At 50.6% G+C, this 17,509-nt stretch overlaps 1 protein-coding gene across 3 annotated transcripts in view; it reads right to left on the bottom strand.

Annotated features, from left to right (window-relative positions):
• Positions 1 to 2,184: 2,184 nt before the first annotated feature.
• Positions 2,185 to 17,509, bottom strand: part of Olfm2 (olfactomedin 2) — a 79,078-nt gene continuing 63,753 nt past the window's right edge. For all 3 annotated transcript variants that reach the window (XM_075966701.1, XM_075966703.1, XM_075966702.1), the window contains 5 exons: positions 9,381 to 9,530; positions 6,866 to 7,012; positions 6,457 to 6,676; positions 6,027 to 6,133; positions 2,185 to 3,259 (listed from right to left, as the gene is read on the bottom strand). In XM_075966701.1, the coding sequence (XP_075822816.1) occupies positions 2,582 to 3,259; positions 6,027 to 6,133; positions 6,457 to 6,676; positions 6,866 to 7,012; positions 9,381 to 9,530 (1,302 nt within the window). In that variant the 3' untranslated portion in view covers positions 2,185 to 2,581. The remainder of the gene's footprint in view (positions 3,260 to 6,026; positions 6,134 to 6,456; positions 6,677 to 6,865; positions 7,013 to 9,380; positions 9,531 to 17,509) is intronic.

Raw genomic sequence — 17,509 nt, 5'->3', positions numbered from 1 at the left:
TCTTAGAGCAGACACTGGGGATTCTGGGTTATTGTTGCAGTAGGGAATGGCAGCTTCCTGACTGCAGCCAAATGCTCATCTATGATTTAGGGAAAGTTGGTTAATTCAGCACCACGGAAGACAGACACAAATGAATCTGGCTGTGATGGATGAGCGAGGAGGGTAGGACTGCTTGCTCATCCTTTGTGTGTATGTGTGCACATACATGTGCATTCAAGTGTTTACATGTGTATACAGTGGGTGTGCATGTGTGTAAGTGATGCAGTGGGTAGATGTGCTGCCAGGTGCTCTGGCCTAAGTAAACACTCGTGTCCACACAAGACAGATCTGTTCGCATCAGACTCGTCCTTGTGGGAACATGTCTTCAGGCACAGGTGTACTCTGCAAAGGCTAGAACTCCACAGCCTTAATGGTTGCAACTACATCTCCATATCTGAGACCATGACCTCCTTGAGCACAAGTTCCAGGCAGGAAGCATACAAACTCAATTTTTTTGGGGGATTTTGAAACAAGGGCTCACCCAGGTGACATTAGCCTCCCGAGAACTGGGATGACTAGTCGGTTCCTTCATACCAAGCCTCTGCTGTTTTTAGTCTGTCTCCCATGCTAATCCGGGACCTTAGCCCCCCCCCCCCCCCCGTGTCATGCTTGTTCATTTACGTGGGAATGAATTGCTCTTCGTGAGGATGCCTTTAGAAATTGGTTTTAAATGAGTGCATTAGGCAGCCCCATTCATTATTCATAGGTTTCCTTCCCAGTATGGCATCCAAGTCCAAGTTCCCGGAGATGATTTAATCACAGAGGCCATTAATTAGAGATGGGGACAGCAGCCTCCTGGTGGCCTCAGCAGGGTGGGGTCAGGACCACTGGAGATCATCACATGCTGTTCCTGCTCTGGGTTCAGGGCCTGACATGGGGGATGGGAAGGCAGCATTTATCACTGCCCTTCCAGACGTCCCTGCTCTGCAGACTCATCCCTCTAGCCCAGTGGTTCTCAACTTCCTAACCTGCCCTTTCATACAACTCCTCATGTGGTGGGGACCCCCAATTGTAAAATTATTTTCATTGCTCCTTCATAACTTCTTTTGCCATTGTTCTAAACCTTAAATATTTTTGGAGGTGGAGGCTTGGCAAGGGATGGAGAGTCACAGGTTGAGAACCACTGCTCTGCCCTCCTCCCACAGGCAGATCTGGTTGACACTGAAGCCCTCATCATGCTGTGACTCAGTTGGCAGAGCGTTTGCCTGGCTTGAATGAAGCCCTGGGCTCCATCCTCAGCACCATATAAACCAGGTGTGGTGGAGGTAGAAGCAGGAGACTCAGAAACCCCAGGTCATTTTTAGCTACAAAAGGGCAGCCTGTGCTGCATGGACCCGTTTTCTAATTAATCCTTTATCTTATTCCAGCACTGCTGCCACCAGGCCTGCCTTCGAGCAGCTCAGGAGCACCAGGCCTCTGGCTGTCTAGCCCTGTCCTGCTACCTCCCTTTTCCTGTTTTCTGTTGCTTTTTTTTTTTTAACATGGTGAATAGATTTATTAAGGAAGAATGAGAAATAATTGCTAGGTCCAGGAGGTTACCTAAAGAGGAATCTTGACACCTCCATTTTAGCCTATCCACCTCCCAGGACTCTGTCCCAGCCTGTTATAGGCAAAAGAATTCTTAGGTGGAGTGCAGTGGGTTTGTCCAAAACCTGGCCCTGTGCACCTTTTAAGTTACTTTGAATCTTGCTATTAACTAGCATGGCTTGTGTAGAAGCGATTTCCGCAATTACAAAGCACAGAAGAAATTGAGGGGCCTCACCTCTCTCAAAAGCAGCCTTTTTTTTTTTTTTTTTTTTTTTTTGGATTTTCGAGACAGGGTTTCTCAAGCAGCCAAATTATTAAGAAGCCATTAGAACATCATCAGACAGCCCAGTGATGCGCTACCGAGATCAATGAGTGAGCCAGCAACCAGGGAATACGCATTTAAGACCAGTTTTCATCATCATCATAGGGTTCTCTGTTCTGATCCCAACTGCTTTTAAATGAATTGCTTTTGGCTGAAACACCTTTGGATTGGGTGGGCTTCTCTGGGGGGAGGAGCGTTACAGGATCCCACCTCAGGTCCCCTCTAAGCATGGGATAAAAAGAGTCAGTGGAGTCAAGTCTCCTCGAACCACCACTGGGTACAGAGCAACCCAGGCATCAAATGTCAAAGGTCCGGTTTATTCTGGCAACCCGGAAAGAAAATTGTAAATTAAAAAAAAAAATCCATGCACTCAGATCCAGAGAGAGGGAGGAAGGGATAAGGAATGTGTGGGAAACAGGGAAGGGAGGGAAGGACGGAGAGTGGGCTGAGGGAGAGGAGAGGGGTTTGGTCATAAGGAAGAGAAGCATCCATAAAAAGGCAGAAAGACTCAGAAGTGAAGTATCAAAAGATCAATAAAATGGAGAAAAAGCACAGATAGAGATACAGAGAACAGAAAGCTGGGCTGGGAAGGTGGAGAGAGAAGGAATCTAGGAAAGGAAGGGCATGGCCAGGAGAAGGTTGAGGGGGTCACAAGCAATGTGGGAAGGATCCCCACAGCCTTTGCAGGGACGCCTAGGGGTCCCCGGCAGTGCTGATGACGTGGAAGAGGGTGACGTTGTACAGCACCTGGTGCCCGTTGTTCCAGGTATACAGGGCCCGCTCCCTGGGGTTATAATCCAGCATGGAAATGTGCGAGTACTGGTTGTGGAAGGGCACATCCGTGTACTCGTAGCTGGATGTGTTGGTGAAGTAGGCAAAGTAGACCTTGGCTCCGGCCAGGTGAGAGTTGGTCACATAGAGGACGCCGCAGATCATGAAGGCCTCCCCGGCACTGCGCTTGGGGTACCCGGTGTCCCAGGACCTCACGACCTCCAGGGTGTGAGGGTCCAGCCGACTGACAACGATGTTGCCCGCATTCTGGTTAGTAGTGTACACAGCCCACAGCCCGCTCTCGTCTACCATGAAGTCCATGTCCGAGAAGCCACCCCAGGAATAGGGGAAAGTGTTGTTGTAGCCAGCCCCAGGGAGGCTCCTCTGCACCAACACGGAGCGCGACCGGAAGTGGTATTTGACCACCACATTGCTCTGGTACTTGTTGTAGAACAGAGAGCCGTTGTACACCACATGGCCCGTACCTGCCCACGGCTGTGGCAGCAGGTGCTGGATGAAGTTCTGGCCTTTGATGAAGTCTCCCAGAGTACGGAACTCCAGCACCCGGCGGCCTTTGTAATAGCCATCCATGTACCAGACCTACGAGAGCAGTAGCCAGTCACTGGAGAGACTGTAACCTGTGTCCCCCAGGGACTGGCCAAGATCAACCTTGATCATCAGCAAACAACCATCACCTGTGTGTCACTACTCAGTCACAGTCCTTCCTAGGACCTTTGTGACTGGTTATAGTTTGGTGGTTGTGAGCATTAATGGGCCTGGGAAGGCAGTTCAGGGGGTAAAGTGCTTGCCACTCAAGCATGAGAACCTGAGTTCGGATCCCCAAAAGAGCTGGACATAGTGGTGCACATAGCTGTAACCTCAGTGCTGGGAGAGTCAGGGACAGATCTTTGGAGCTCATTGACCAGCGGGCACAGCCATATTGATGGGCTGCAAGTTTTTAAAGAAATCCTGACTGGATGGGGGAAGGGGCACAGTGGAGGGGTCAGGAAGATGAGTCAGTGGGGAAATCAACCTGCTTTGCAAACATGAAGATTAAGTTGGAACCCAGAACCCATCTGAAAATCTTGGCATGGCTACATGTTCCTGTAACCCCAGTGCTTTTGAGAGCAGAGACGAGGCTCTCTGGGGCTTGTTGGTTGCTAGCCTAGCTCCAGATTTGGTGAGAGAGTCTGTGGCTAGGGACTAAGACCGAGAACAGAGAACAGGGCACCTGATGGCCTCCTCTGGTGAGTTCACACACACCTGCACACAAATGTGTACAACACACACACACACACAAAAGGAAAAAGAGACAAAGTGGAGGCAATAGAGAAAACATCTCTTGTTGACCTTGGCCTTCACATGCATTGGTACACACCTACCTGTGCACACACCTTTATAAACACACAACAAAAAGATCCTCAGTGAGTGGTGGTGAAGGATCATCGAAGGATCAGGCAGCATTGTGCACCCAGGAGACTCATGTGGGTCACTGGAGACTGGGCTGAGAGTACTCACCAAGTAACATGTTTGGATAATAAGGGATCACTTTGAGGTCACTATTTTGTATGGTTGGGAGTTGTTTGTTCTTGTTTTGTTTTATTTTGTTTTTTGAGATAGGGTCTTACTATGTAGCCCAAGCTGGTCTGAAACTCACTATGTACGCAGGCTGACCTTGAGCTCACAGAGATCCTCTCCCTCCCAAGTGCTGGGATTAAGGGCCATGCCATCGTGCCTGGCCCAAATCCATCGTCAGTGGCTAAGGTCTGTAAACACAAGGTGGCCTGGCATGCCACTGAATCTCTCAGTGGCACCATTATCAGCGCCACGCTAAAAAGCACTCATGGGTGCCCTCATTATCCAGCTCAGGTCCATTATTGAGGGACCACATTGAGGATAAGTTAATTAGAGGAATGATATTGAGGTTCTTGTCCAGGTGTCCCCACCTAAGAACGCACAGGACTAGATAAGTGCAAATCTGATTCCAAGCTAAGCAACTGGTGGGACCATCGTCATCAGTCGAGGTCAGTGATCACAGTGGAGAGGTGTTGAGCTTCTGCCTGTGCTCTGTGACCCTTGACCGCCCTTGTGATGGCTAGCTCTTTAAGATTTATTTCTATGTATTTTATGTATGTGTGTTCTACCTACATGTGCACCTGCATGCCAGAAGGGGCATCAGATTCCTTTATAGATGGTTGAAAGCCACCACATGGATGCTGGGAATTGAACTCAGGACCACTACAGGAGCAGCCGGTGCTCTTAAGCACTGAGCCATCTCTCCAGTTCATGATGCTTAGCTTTAATGTCAGCTTGAAACAACCTAGGAAGTGAGTGTCAGTGAGAGATTGTCTACACTGAGTTGGCCTGTGCGCATGACTTTAGGGGACTGTCTTTATTGTTCATTAAAGTGGGAAGACCCAGCTCATTGTGGGCAACATGGCTTATTAGACAAGGAGCCCTGAACTTTATGAGAATGGAGAGGTTAAGCTGAGCACAAACGAGCAAGATGCATGCATGCATTTCTCTCTGATCTTGGCCATGATTGTGGGGTGACGACTAGCTGTTTTAAGTTCCTGCTCTGACTTCTCTACAAAGGTAGACTGTAACCTGGAATTGTAAGCTAAACTAAGCCCCTTTCTTCCCTAATTTGCTTTTTGTCAGAGTGCTTTATCAACTACAGAAATGACACAGACTGGGGCCTGGGGAGGACACTGATGTCCCTCTGTATCACTCTCCACCTTCTCTGAGATAGGGACTCTAACTGAGCCCCAGTGAGCCTCCCGTCTCTGCTCCCCACAGAACTGGTACACCTGCCACTCATGACTTTTTATGTGGGTACTGAGGGTTCGAACTCAGGGCCTCATGTCTGTGCAGCAAGCATTCTTGTCCACTGTGCTGTCTCCCTCCATGACCCCCATGCCATCTTCAGCTGTGTAAGTACGACAAGATTGCATAAGCGTGCAGTTCTCAGAATGTGCCCCCTTGATCTCAGCTCTCAAAAAGCAGACAAGGGCAGACCTCAGTGTTTGAGGTCAGCCTGCTCTACAGAGGGAGACCTTGGCTCAAAAGAAAAAGGAAAAGAAAAAAAAGCCAACAGTTAAGATTACTTACTGATCTTGCAGAGGACCTGAGTTAAATTCCCAGCACTCATATCAGCTGGCCCACAGACACCTCCAGCTCTAGGGATACCCAATGCCCATTTCTGGCTTTCAATAGCACTGCAGTCATGCACCCTACCATTCCTGCCCCGTGTACACCCACAAATAAAATGAATAAAAATAAAACCTAAATAAGAGTCGCAAGTGTGGATTCTCTGGGCACCCGTAGGCAGTAACTGGCTCTGGCCCCTGGGGATAGGATCACTCACCCGACTGTCTGCACTGGGGGCCATTGTGTCCGTCATCCAGGAGCCGAATCGGGACCCCATGGCCCGAATGGTAATGGGGTTACTGACCCCTGTCAGCTTCCCACAGCCTGGGAGATGGGAACAGTGGGAGTGAGGAGAGGATGCAGCAAGAGCTCACGGGAGGCAGGACACTGTTTGCACTGGGAAGTGCTGGGTCCAAGGGTCAGGGAGGAGATTCCAGGGTATGATCCTAGGATGTCAACATGGGCATAAAGGGCTGGAGATCAAGAGCAAAAACCACCTCCAGCTTTGGGGTCCGGTGTGGTCTTGGGTTGGGGTACCCAACAGGGAGGTTTAGCAGTTAGATGCTAAACCACACCTAGCTTTGGAGCACACAGGTAGTATTAAGGGGTGCGGGGCTCAGGGGCCAAGCTTAGAGGTCAAGGCATACCCAGCTTCTGCGCGCAGGCGTGGAGTCGTGCCTCCAGGGCCATGACGCGTTGCTGCAGGTCCTCATACCCATAGGCTCCCATTTCCTCCTGGATGGCAGCCAGGTTGCCAGAAAGGTTCCTCACTTCCTCCCGCAGGCGCACAATGGTCCGCGTGTCTGCCTTGTACTGCTCCAGCACCGAGCTCAGGGGCAGCAGCTCCGTCATCCTGTCCTTCAGTTCCTGCTTACCGGGAGAAAATGACCTCCGATCCCAAACCCTGGCCCTTGGCCCATACTTTCACCCTGTCATCTCAGATGCCCAGCCCTTGCCAAAGGATGCCCTCAGGACCCCAGAGCCTAGTCATCCCCTCATGTCTTCCCAGACATGACCCCATACTTGGAACTCAGAGCCGAACTCCGAAGAACCCACCTGGAAGCTTTTAGCCGAGACTGACCCATCAGCTGCTCTGAGCCTTGCATCCAGGCTCCGCATGAGCGTTTCCATGCTGCGAACATACTGGAGATCCCGATATGTCCTTAATTCTAGGACCTCCATGGACTGAGACACATTCTGGACCTAGAATGAGAACCATTCTGGAGTCAAAGTCCTCCTCCCAGCCATCCACAGAAGCAGAGGCAAGCAGGACCAGCAAAGATGCCTGGCAGCCCTCCTTTCCCCTGGTCTCACCAGTAACCTTCCAATAGCAGGTTCCATCCAGTCCCATCCCTTCATCCCTGTCACCTCCTGACCTGCAGTAAGTTCACACACAGCAAAGCAGAGGGTGTTTTCCAAAATGAAGATCAGAACCAAATGTAGTGGCACACATCTATTATCCCAGCACTCGGAGGCAGAGGCCAAAGAATCAGAATTTCAAGGGTAGCCTCAAAAGGAGCCAGGAGTGGTGGGTCACATTTGCAATCCCAGCACTCAGGAAGCTAAAGCAAGAGGATTGCTTTGAGTTCCAGGTCAGCCAAGGCTACGGAATGAATCTCAAGTCAGTCTGGGTCAGTATGAAACCTTGCTTCTAATAAAAAACAAACGAACAAACGGTAGAGTTGAGAGGGTACTGGGGCTGTGACTCAGGCCTTGCCTGCGTACACAGAGCCCTGGGATGCAGCATAAATTGGGTTTAGTGGTACATTCCTGTAAGACAAACCACTGGGAAATGGAGCCAGGAGGATGAGAAGTCCAAGGTCATCATTGTGTACCTAGTGAGTTCAAGAGCAGTCTAGGCCGGTGGGTCTCAACCTTCCTAAGGCTATGACCCTTTAGTACAATTTCTCATGTTGCGGTGACTCCCCCAAACATAAAATTATTTTCATTGCTACTTCATAACTGTAATTTTGCTACTGTTATGATTCATAATGTAAATATCTGTGTTTTCTGATGGTCTCAGGAGACCCCTGTGAAAGGGTCATTTAACACCCCCCAAAAGCATCGAGACCCACAAGTTAATAACCATTGCCCTAAGCTATACAAGACCCTGAGGCACACACCAGTCATGCCAAAAACTATTTTTTTTTCAGCCACTATGAACAATCAAAGGCATGGCATGAGAGTCCACAGCTCTGGGGCAGAGTAGGATTCTGGGAGCCAGTGGCAGGGGCTGCAGGTGCGCAGGTGGATCCTCTCTGCCAAATCTCAGCTTCCTCCCCTGTACAGTGGGGGTTGCAGGCATCACAGCTGACAAATGGACAGTGACAGGGACTTTAGTCAGCAAACAAAGAGTCCAAAACATCCTGGGGACTCATGAAGTGGAGGCAGCCAGGGTGAAAAGGAGTCTCGCGTGTGCATGTGTATGTATGTGTGTGTGCGTGCATGTGTGTATATATCTGTATATCTAAGTGTATTTATGAGTGTGTGCATACATGTCTGTGTGTATGTGGTTTTGTGTGCATACATATCTGCATAAGTGTGTCTGGAGGCCAGAGACTGATGTTGGTTGTTTTCCACAATCACCCTCCACCTATTTTTTGAGACAGGGTCCCCAAGCTCATACTTCAGCCAGACTGGTTCAAGTTCCCAGCTGTGCCTGTCTCTCTGCCTTCCTAGCTCCAGGGTTACAGACATACACTGCCAGGCCTAGCTTTTATGTAGGAACTGGGTATGTGAACTCAGGTCCATGTTACCCATATGACCCACTGAGCCATATCCCTAGCCTATCTCTCCCCTTTAAAGTATTTTAAAATTACATTTGTTTGTTTGTTTGGTGTGTGTCAGAGTACACCTTGTGGGAGTTCATTCTCTCTTCTAACCATGTGGGACCTCAGGTCATCAGGCTTGGTGGCAACTTACCACCCTTCCCAGCCTCCCACCCAGCAGGATCTTCCTATGTAGCCAAAGCTGGACTCAAATTTGTGGCAGTCATTGTGCCTTGGCCTACAAAGCTCTGGTATTACAGGTGTGCACCACCACTCCCAACTGCAGAATCTTTGCTGAGCCTTGGCAGTACAGGTTAGACCCTCGCTGGAAAAGGACACCAAGTACCTTCTTTAGCATGGTGACCCAAGGCTGCCAGGCCTGAGAGCACAAGGAACTTAATGCTGCCCATGATACTCCCTGCTCCCTAAGAGCTAGAATTTGGGGAGCAGAAGCAATTGGATCTCTGAGCTGGAGGCCAGTCTGGTCTACAGAGTAAGTTCCAGGATAACCAGGGCTACATAGAGAAACCCTGTCTCAAAAATAAATGAATAAAGAATATTTAATAAAAATCAAAGAAAAAAGAAAAACAAATACAAAGTCTACATAGATGGGATCCCAGTCATTGGCCACTTTAGAACAATCCACCTGGCTGGATCTGCTGTGGTTCAGCCTAGATGGAGATGCAAGAGACCATCTCAGCCTCCCCACTGTCCCCTCGGCTCCCGTCAAGTCCCTACCTCCCCTCTGTCCCCATCAGGTCCCTACCTCCCCACTCTCCCCTCGGCTCCCGTCAGGTCCCTACCTTCTCCATGAGCTGCCGAAGCTCTCTGCTCCGACCGTCTCGGGCGCAGGTGCTCTGTGCCGGGATCACAGCCGTGCAGATGCATTTGCCATCGGGTGCCTGGGCGGAGGTGTAGAGCTGCCAGCCCTCTTCTGGACTCTGGAAGAGAGTCTGCAGACAAAAGGCTGTAGTCAGAGAGGAGGAACACAAAGAGGCCCCTCCATCTTGCTGGGAAGGACAGAAGCCTTTTGCCAGGGAGATGGCTTTGCATGCTGAGGACCTGAGTTCAGATGTCAAGAGTCCATGAAAAAAGCCAGGAACAGAGACTGGCTGGTCCCTGGAAGCTTGCTGACCATACTGGACAACTGGACAACTCTGTAGGCCAATGAGAGGCCCTGCCTCAAACAGAAGGTGGGAAGTACCTAAGGAACATCATCGGCTGAGGTCTTCCTCTGATCTCCACACACACGTGCACATATACAAACAAAGAGAGGTAGGGGAGATGGCTCAAGAGGTAAATACAACTGTGAGGATCTGGGTTTGGATCCCTACAACAGAAACTAGACACGGTAGAGCGTGTCTGTAATCTTAACATTACTACATCAAGGTGGAAGATGCAGACAGGAGAATCCCTGGAAGCTTTGGACCTTATACCCTGGCATATACAGGGACGAACAAGACACTGTCTCAAACAAGGTGGGCAGCGGGGACTGAAACCCAGATTGTCTTTGGACTGCCATGTGCGTGTTGTGTCTCAGGAAGCCCAGGCTGGCCTTGAACTAACTGTGTGGCTGAAGGTGACCTTGAATTTGTGGCCCACTTGCCTCACCCTCTGGAGTGCTGGGATTACAGGAACGCACCACCACCCTTGGCATGACAGGCCAGCCTTCTGCCCACTGAGCCCCAGCCCAGAAAGGGAAACGTTCAGCGCTGTAACCTTCAGTGTGCAAAGGGACCTAAGAACAGCCACCGTTTTTAAAAAGTGGTAACCTTGAGCTAGATGTGGTACTGCTCGCCTGTAAACTCAGCACTTGGGGCTGAGGCAGGGGGATCATAAGTTGGAGGCCTGCTGCAGCTCCTTAGAGAGACCCTGCTTCAGCCTGGTGCATGGTGTGCTCCTGTAGGCCCAGATACTTGGGAGGCCGCTGAAGGGCAGGAGTTCTGTGCTGGAGCGGGTCAAGCTGATCTTGTATCCACACCAGGTTTGAATCAATGCAGCGATCTCCCGGTAGTGCTTAAGGAAATCCTGTTTCAGAACTAAAAAGGTGGAGGGAGCTTCTTAGAGAGCAGACATCTGGGTCAGAGGAGATGGCTCCGTGGATAAAGAGCTTGCTGTATTAGCACAGGGATCCAGGCTTGGATCCCCAGAAGCCACATAAAAAGCCACAGCTGGCGGTGCAGGTCCTGGGGGCATGGCTACAGGAGGATCTCTGTGCTGTCTAGCCAACTCAGCCTCCTTGGTGAGCTCCAGGCTAGTGGAAAAGGCCAGTCTCAGAAACAGATGCAGGGCTCCTGGGGAAAGATGCTGAGGTTGCCCTCTGGTCTCCCATGTGCCTGTTACATATACCTGTGCACACCCGCACACATTCTAAAAATTGGAGGAATCATTTAAAGATATAGATAAGCAAAGATCAAATATTTTAAATTGTTGAGCAGTATAGACAGAAGAAATACAAGGGAAAAAGGATGTGGGGAAAGCAGGTGCCCTTCAGCGTGTGACTTCAGGTGTCATTTGAGTGCAGACTGGAAGATGGGGAGACATCATGTATATGGAAAGTGCTCCAGGCAGGAGGAGCAGCAAAGGAGTTGGTTTCCGGTCTGAGAGTCATGGTAGCCATGGAGGGGTCTAAGCAGAAGAGGGATGCCCTCTGACTTAGGAACTCGCTGAGGAGTCCAGCCCAGTGGCTGCTCAGGTTTAGGCAAATGGCAGTGAGTAGTGACCATGATTTGAGAAGTGGAGGAGTCTGGTCCTAGTTAGCATGTTTGTTTTTGTTTTGAGACAGGCGCTCGTGTAGCTCACGCTGGCCTCGAACCCCCTATCGTAGCCAAGGATGATGGTGAAATCCTGATCCTCCTGCCTCCACCTCATGAGCTGCAGGCAGACACTCATGTGCTCCATGCTCACTCGGTTTGTGCAGCGCTAAGGAAGGAACCTAGACTTTGTACACGCTGGGCAAGCACTCTGTGCACCAAGCCTGGCCCAACCTATAGACACACTATAGACACCACGAGTGTTTTAGGAGAGGCAAGCAATATGAAACCCATCATTTGCATGGCTGCTGCTGATCCCAAACAGAGGCACTGCCCAGGAGCTGAGGCCGGAGCAGTCGTGGGGACTCCCGCTGCACACTTCCTTCTCTTCCCACTCAACCAGTTTCTTTATTGAAATGTGAGGAAAGGAGCTAATACACAGTGAGCTATGCTCCTCACTAATTTGTAAGAAAAATAGCCCATTCACAGACCACGGTAATGAGTCACGCTGTGTGTCTACTCCCTGCCGTACAAGCCCACGTGACCCTCCTTGACCGGACTCTCCTCCCTTTTTTGTTTGGCTTTACAAGTCACATTTATTTATTCATAGTGTGAGTGTGCAATGTGCATGTGGTGTGAGTGTGCAGTGTGCATGTGGTGTGAGTGTGCAGTGTGCATGTGGTGTGAGTGTGCAGTGTGCATGTGGTGTGAGTGTGCAGTGTGCATGTGGTGTGAGTGTGCAGTGTGCATGTGGTGTGAGTGTGCAGTGTGCATGTGGTGTGAGTGTGCAGTGTGCATGTGGTGTGAGTGTGCAGTGTGCATGTGGTGTGAGTGTGCATGTGGTGTGAGTGTGCAGTGTGCATGTGGTGTGAGTGTGCAGTGTGCATGTGGTGTGAGTGTGCAGTGTGCATGTGGTGTGAGTGTGCATGTGGTGTGAGTGTGCATGTGGTGTGAGTGTGCATGTGGTGTGAGTGTGCAGTGTGCATGTGGTGTGAGTGTGCAGTGTGCATGTGGTGTGAGTGTGCAGTGTGCATGTGGTGTGAGTGTGCAGTGTGCATGTGGTGTGAGTGTGCAGTGTGCATGTGGTGTGAGTGTGCAGTGTGCATGTGGTGTGAGTGTGCATGTGGTGTGAGTGTGCATGTGGTGTGAGTGTGCATGTGGTGTGAGTGTGCAGTGTGCATGTGGTGTGAGTGTGCAGTGTGCATGTGGTGTGAGTGTGCAGTGTGCATGTGGTGTGAGTGTGCATGTGGTGTGAGTGTGCATGTGGTGTGAGTGTGCAGTGTGCATGTGGTGTGAGTGTGCAGTGTGCATGTGGTGTGAGTGTGCAGTGTGCATGTGGTGTGAGTGTGCATGTGGTGTGAGTGTGCATGTGGTGTGAGTGTGCAGTGTGCATGTGGTGTGAGTGTGCAGTGTGCATGTGGTGTGAGTGTGCAGTGTGCATGTGGTGTGAGTGTGCATGTGGTGTGAGTGTGCATGTGGTGTGAGTGTGCAGTGTGCATGTGGTGTGAGTGTGCAGTGTGCATGTGGTGTGAGTGTGCAGTGTGCATGTGGTGTGAGTGTGCATGTGGTGTGAGTGTGCATGTGGTGTGAGTGTGCATGTGGTGTGAGTGTGCAGTGTGCATGTGGTGTGAGTGTGCAGTGTGCATGTGGTGTGAGTGTGCATGTGGTGTGAGTGTGCATGTGGTGTGAGTGTGCAGTGTGCATGTGGTGTGAGTGTGCAGTGTGCATGTGGTGTGAGTGTGCAGTGTGCATGTGGTGTGAGTGTGCATGTGGTGTGAGTGTGCATGTGGTGTGAGTGTGCAGTGTGCATGTGGTGTGAGTGTGCAGTGTGCATGTGGTGTGAGTGTGCAGTGTGCATGTGGTGTGAGTGTGCAGTGTGCATGTGGTGTGAGTGTGCAGTGTGCATGTGGTGTGAGTGTGCAGTGTGCATGTGGTGTGAGTGTGCATGTGGTGTGAGTGTGCATGTGGTGTGAGTGTGCATGTGGTGTGAGTGTGCAGTGTGCATGTGGTGTGAGTGTGCAGTGTGCATGTGGTGTGAGTGTGCAGTGTGCATGTGGTGTGAGTGTGCAGTGTGCATGTGGTGTGAGTGTGCAGTGTGCATGTGGTGTGAGTGTGCAGTGTGCATGTGGTGTGAGTGTGCAGTGTGCATGTGGTGTGAGTGTGCAGTGTGCATGTGGTGTGAGTGTGCATGTGGTGTGAGTGTGCATGTGGTGTGAGTGTGCAGTGTGCATGTGGTGTGAGTGTGCAGTGTGCATGTGGTGTGAGTGCAGTGTGCATGTGGTGTGAGTGTGCAGTGTGCATGTGGTGTGAGTGTGCAGTGTGCATGTGTGGACAAGCGTGTGCCACGGAGTGCATATGCAAGCGAGAGGGCAACTCCATATCTACAGTGTGGTTCCCGGGGATGGAACTCAGTAGTCAGGTTTGGTGACAAGTGCCTTTACCCTCTGAGCCGGCTCATCTACAACCTTCTTCCTCTTCCTTACATTTAGAATTAGGCAGAGCCAAGGCTCATGCAGCAGAAGTCACTGAAGTCACCTCCCTGAGGGTCGATAGGTAGTTAATGGCAGCCGAGGGAGAGGCTAAGGAGGCCACAGCCATCTCTAAGGGTTGGTAGGCAGTTAATGGCGGCTGGGGGAAGGGAGCTCAACACTCTGCCTGAATAAACAGGAGAGGAGGAGCCATTCCCCAGCAGTAAGGGGCACACGGCCCTGTGAACAGCTCCTCATCCACGCTCTGTAAGCAACCCCCATGAAACTCACTGGGTCTCTCTCTCTCTCTCTCTCTCTCTCTCTCTCTCTCTCTCTCTCTCTCTCTCTCTCTCTCTCTCTCTCCACGCATGCACGCGTGCATCAAGAAAGTAGAAGTAGGTGCTAGTTGGGAGGGAGGAGTTGGCAGGAGTGGGAGGGGACGAGAAAGGTGGTGGGATGAATATGAGTAAAGAACATTGTGTGTTATGAAACTGTCATGACCATTGTTATGTACAACATGCTAATAAAAACTTAAAGGAAGATGCAGGGCCCCAGAGCCCCACCTAGGACCCCCCGAGGCTGTCACAGTCCACTCTGTCTGTACTCAGAAAAGACACTCCTAAGTTCCTCACCCCAGGTCCTAGTGAGTCGTGCCTCTGCTGTGCAAGAACTCTTGTTTGATTTTGTTTTATGTGTAGGGTGTTTTGCCTGCATGTATATGTCTTCAGTTCCCTGACGCTGCAGTTACAGACAGTTGTGAGCTGCTGTGTGGATGCTGGGAATCAAACCAGGGCCTTTTAGAAGAACAACAGCCAGTGCTCTTTAATCACTGATTCAAGCCTCCAGTCCACTGTGGGAGGACTCTAAATGTTTTTGTTTTTGTTGTTGTTGTCTTGCTTTGGATTTCTCTATGTTAGCCTTCTTAGCTATCCTGGAACTCGCTTTGTGCAACAGGCTGGCCTCGAACTCACAGAAATCCAACTGCCTCTGCCTCTCCTGCTAGGATTAAAGGTGTTTGGCACCACCCCATCTACCTGCGGGAGAACCCTTGATTTTGTTTTGTTTTGTTCGCTTTGAGACAGAACTTCGTGTAGCCCAGGCTGGCCTCTAGTGCACTATGTAGCTAAGGATGACCTGGGTCTTCCCCTCTGGAGTTCTGGGATGACAGGCAAGGGCCACCATGGCTAGTTTTCTAGAATATCTCAGCGAGCCAGGAGGCCTGGGCTGCAGCATCTGGGGCATCAACTCTGGGTTCATGGGCTCATTTTTCTCCCCTCCCCACAAATGCCTTCAATAAACAAAACTATGTCACACCAAATTAGTTTCAAGGGTGCCTGCATACTGCACCCCATAAAGCCCAGTGTGGCGGCCTGTGCTCTGCCTCCATGTGTGTCTGTGCACCACATGCATGCCCAGAGAGACCAGCAGAGGGCGCAGGATCCCATGGAACTGTTGTAGCTGTGAGCTGCCATGCGGGTGCTGGGAATTGAACCTAGGTCCTCTGGAAGAGAAGCCAGTGCTCTTAGCTGCTGAGTCTCACTAAACTGGCCCAGGCTGGTCCTCTTGTACTCTTCCTGTATCCAGGTACTGGTATCACAGGCTTAGTCCACCAGACTCAGCCAGGAAAAACAGCCACAAAAGGCTTCCCCTGCTCTCTGAAAAAAAGCACCATTGCTTAGCCTCCTTTCAGAACAAATCCAGTTCTTTCAAAACTGAACGACGAACAGGAGCACAAATGTCTCTGCCTATCCTCCCACGGGCTCAGGTCCCCCAAGCAATTAGGCTGGAACTCCCCCATAGATTCTCATTTATGCACAAACAAAGCAGTCCGTCCGCATGATTAGCATCTCCGGCCTGTGCCTCCAGCGTGTCCTTTGAAGCAAACAAGACTTCTTCCAACACATGAAATATTGAATTCTAAAAGAGAAGCAAGCATCGCGAAGAGGGCTTCTGTGGCTTTCCTGAGATAATTGTCTGTGCAGCGCGTGCCTTGCTGGAGCGTTCTCTGCAGCCATGTGATTAAATGCCTGGGGTTTGGCCGCCAGGTCTCAGCGCACTAAAACCCAGAGTTTTGCCCTGCAGGGTTAAATTCAAATGCTCCATCAAGTTCACGTCTATGGAAGGCGAGGGAATGGCCTAGGAAGCTTGATGTTGAAGAATCCAAATGCCATTTCTTCAAGGCTGGGGTCTATCTTGGTAAGAAAGTCCCTAATTCCTGGAAGGTCTTATCCTGAGAGACACACTAGTCTATCTCACTTAAAATGACAGTGTGAAGCCAGCAAGGTGGCTCAGCCAGCAAAAGTGTTTGCCACTAAGCCTGACAACCAGAGTTCAACTCCTGGGGACCCACAGAGTAGGAGTGAACTGTCTCCCCCAAGTTGTCCTCTGACCCCATATATGTCAAGCCATTCAATGCCTTCACACGAATACACAAATATATGTAAAAGAAACTAAATACAGGAAAATCTTGGGTACAGGAGAAGACAGAGGATCCCTCATCTCTGTCCAGCAGAGAATCGAGAATTCCAGCACAGACATCAGTGACAATTCTGTAATCTTAGAGGAATCTCACCAGAAAACCCATTTACAGGAAAGGGCAACCCCTTGTGCGACCCCAGTGGCTGGTTTTACTCTATCCAGTTATAACTCCATCCTAGGGATGTCCTGAGCCACCCAATAATATCACTAAAAGATGGGTTTTTGCTTTGAATTTTTGTTTTTCTTTTTTTGAGACAGCTCTGGTTGTCCTGGAACTCACTTTGTAGACCAGGCTGGCCTTGAACTCACAGAGATCCTCTAGCCTCTGCCTCCAAAGTGCTGAGATTAAAGGTGTGAACCACCATGCCAGCAATAGGGACTGGTTCTTTTCAAACACTTTATTTTAATTATGTGTGTACGTGTGTACGTGTGTGTGTGTGTGTGTGTGTGTGTGTGTGTGTGTGTGTGTGTGTAAGTGCACAGGAGTGCAGTGCCCCTAGAGGCCAAAAGAGGGTGTTGGATCTGCTGGAACTTCATTTACATGCACTTGTGAGCCACCTCTCATGGGTACTAAGAACTGAACTCAGATCCTCTGCAAGAGAGAATCATCTCTCCAGCCTCCCAGGCACTCTCTTTTGCTGAATTCTGGTTCCCATCTTAATATTCCTGCTAATGGGCTCTAAGAGGGTAAGCTATGCCCTCAAGTAGCTGTTCTTCAAATCACATTTTGTGAGCTTGGAGCTTTCAAATACTTTCATGGAAGCTGCTGCCCCAGTTAAGCACAGGCTCCATAATAGATTCAGGGTTAATTAAGCCTGAGACACACAGAGCAATGTAAAGACCCTGTCTAGAGTCACCCAGTGAGGGACCGGGGCATGGCTCAGTGGTTAAGGGCCTACCCAGAATCCCCCAGTGAGGGGCTGGGGCATGGCTCAGTGGTAGAGCTCCTGCCTAGAATCCCCCAGTGAGGGGCTGAGGGTGTGGCTCAGTGGTAGAGCCCCTGCCTGGAATCCCCCAGTGAGGGGCTGGGGTGTGGCTCAGTGGTAGAGCCCCTGCCTAGAATCCCCCAGTGAGGGGCTGGAGTGTGGCTCAGTGGTAGAGCCTTGCCTAGAATCCCCCAGTGAAGGGCTGGGGTGTGGCTCAGTGGTAGAGCCTTGCCTAGAATCCCCCAGTGAGGGGCTGGGACGTGGCTCAGTGGTAGAGCCCCTGCCTAGAATCCCCCAGTGAGGGGCT

This window comes from Microtus pennsylvanicus, chromosome 3 (assembly GCF_037038515.1).
Source record: "Microtus pennsylvanicus isolate mMicPen1 chromosome 3, mMicPen1.hap1, whole genome shotgun sequence".
NCBI lineage: Eukaryota > Metazoa > Chordata > Mammalia > Rodentia > Cricetidae > Microtus > Microtus pennsylvanicus.
This window is presented reverse-complemented; position numbering and strand designations above follow the sequence as displayed.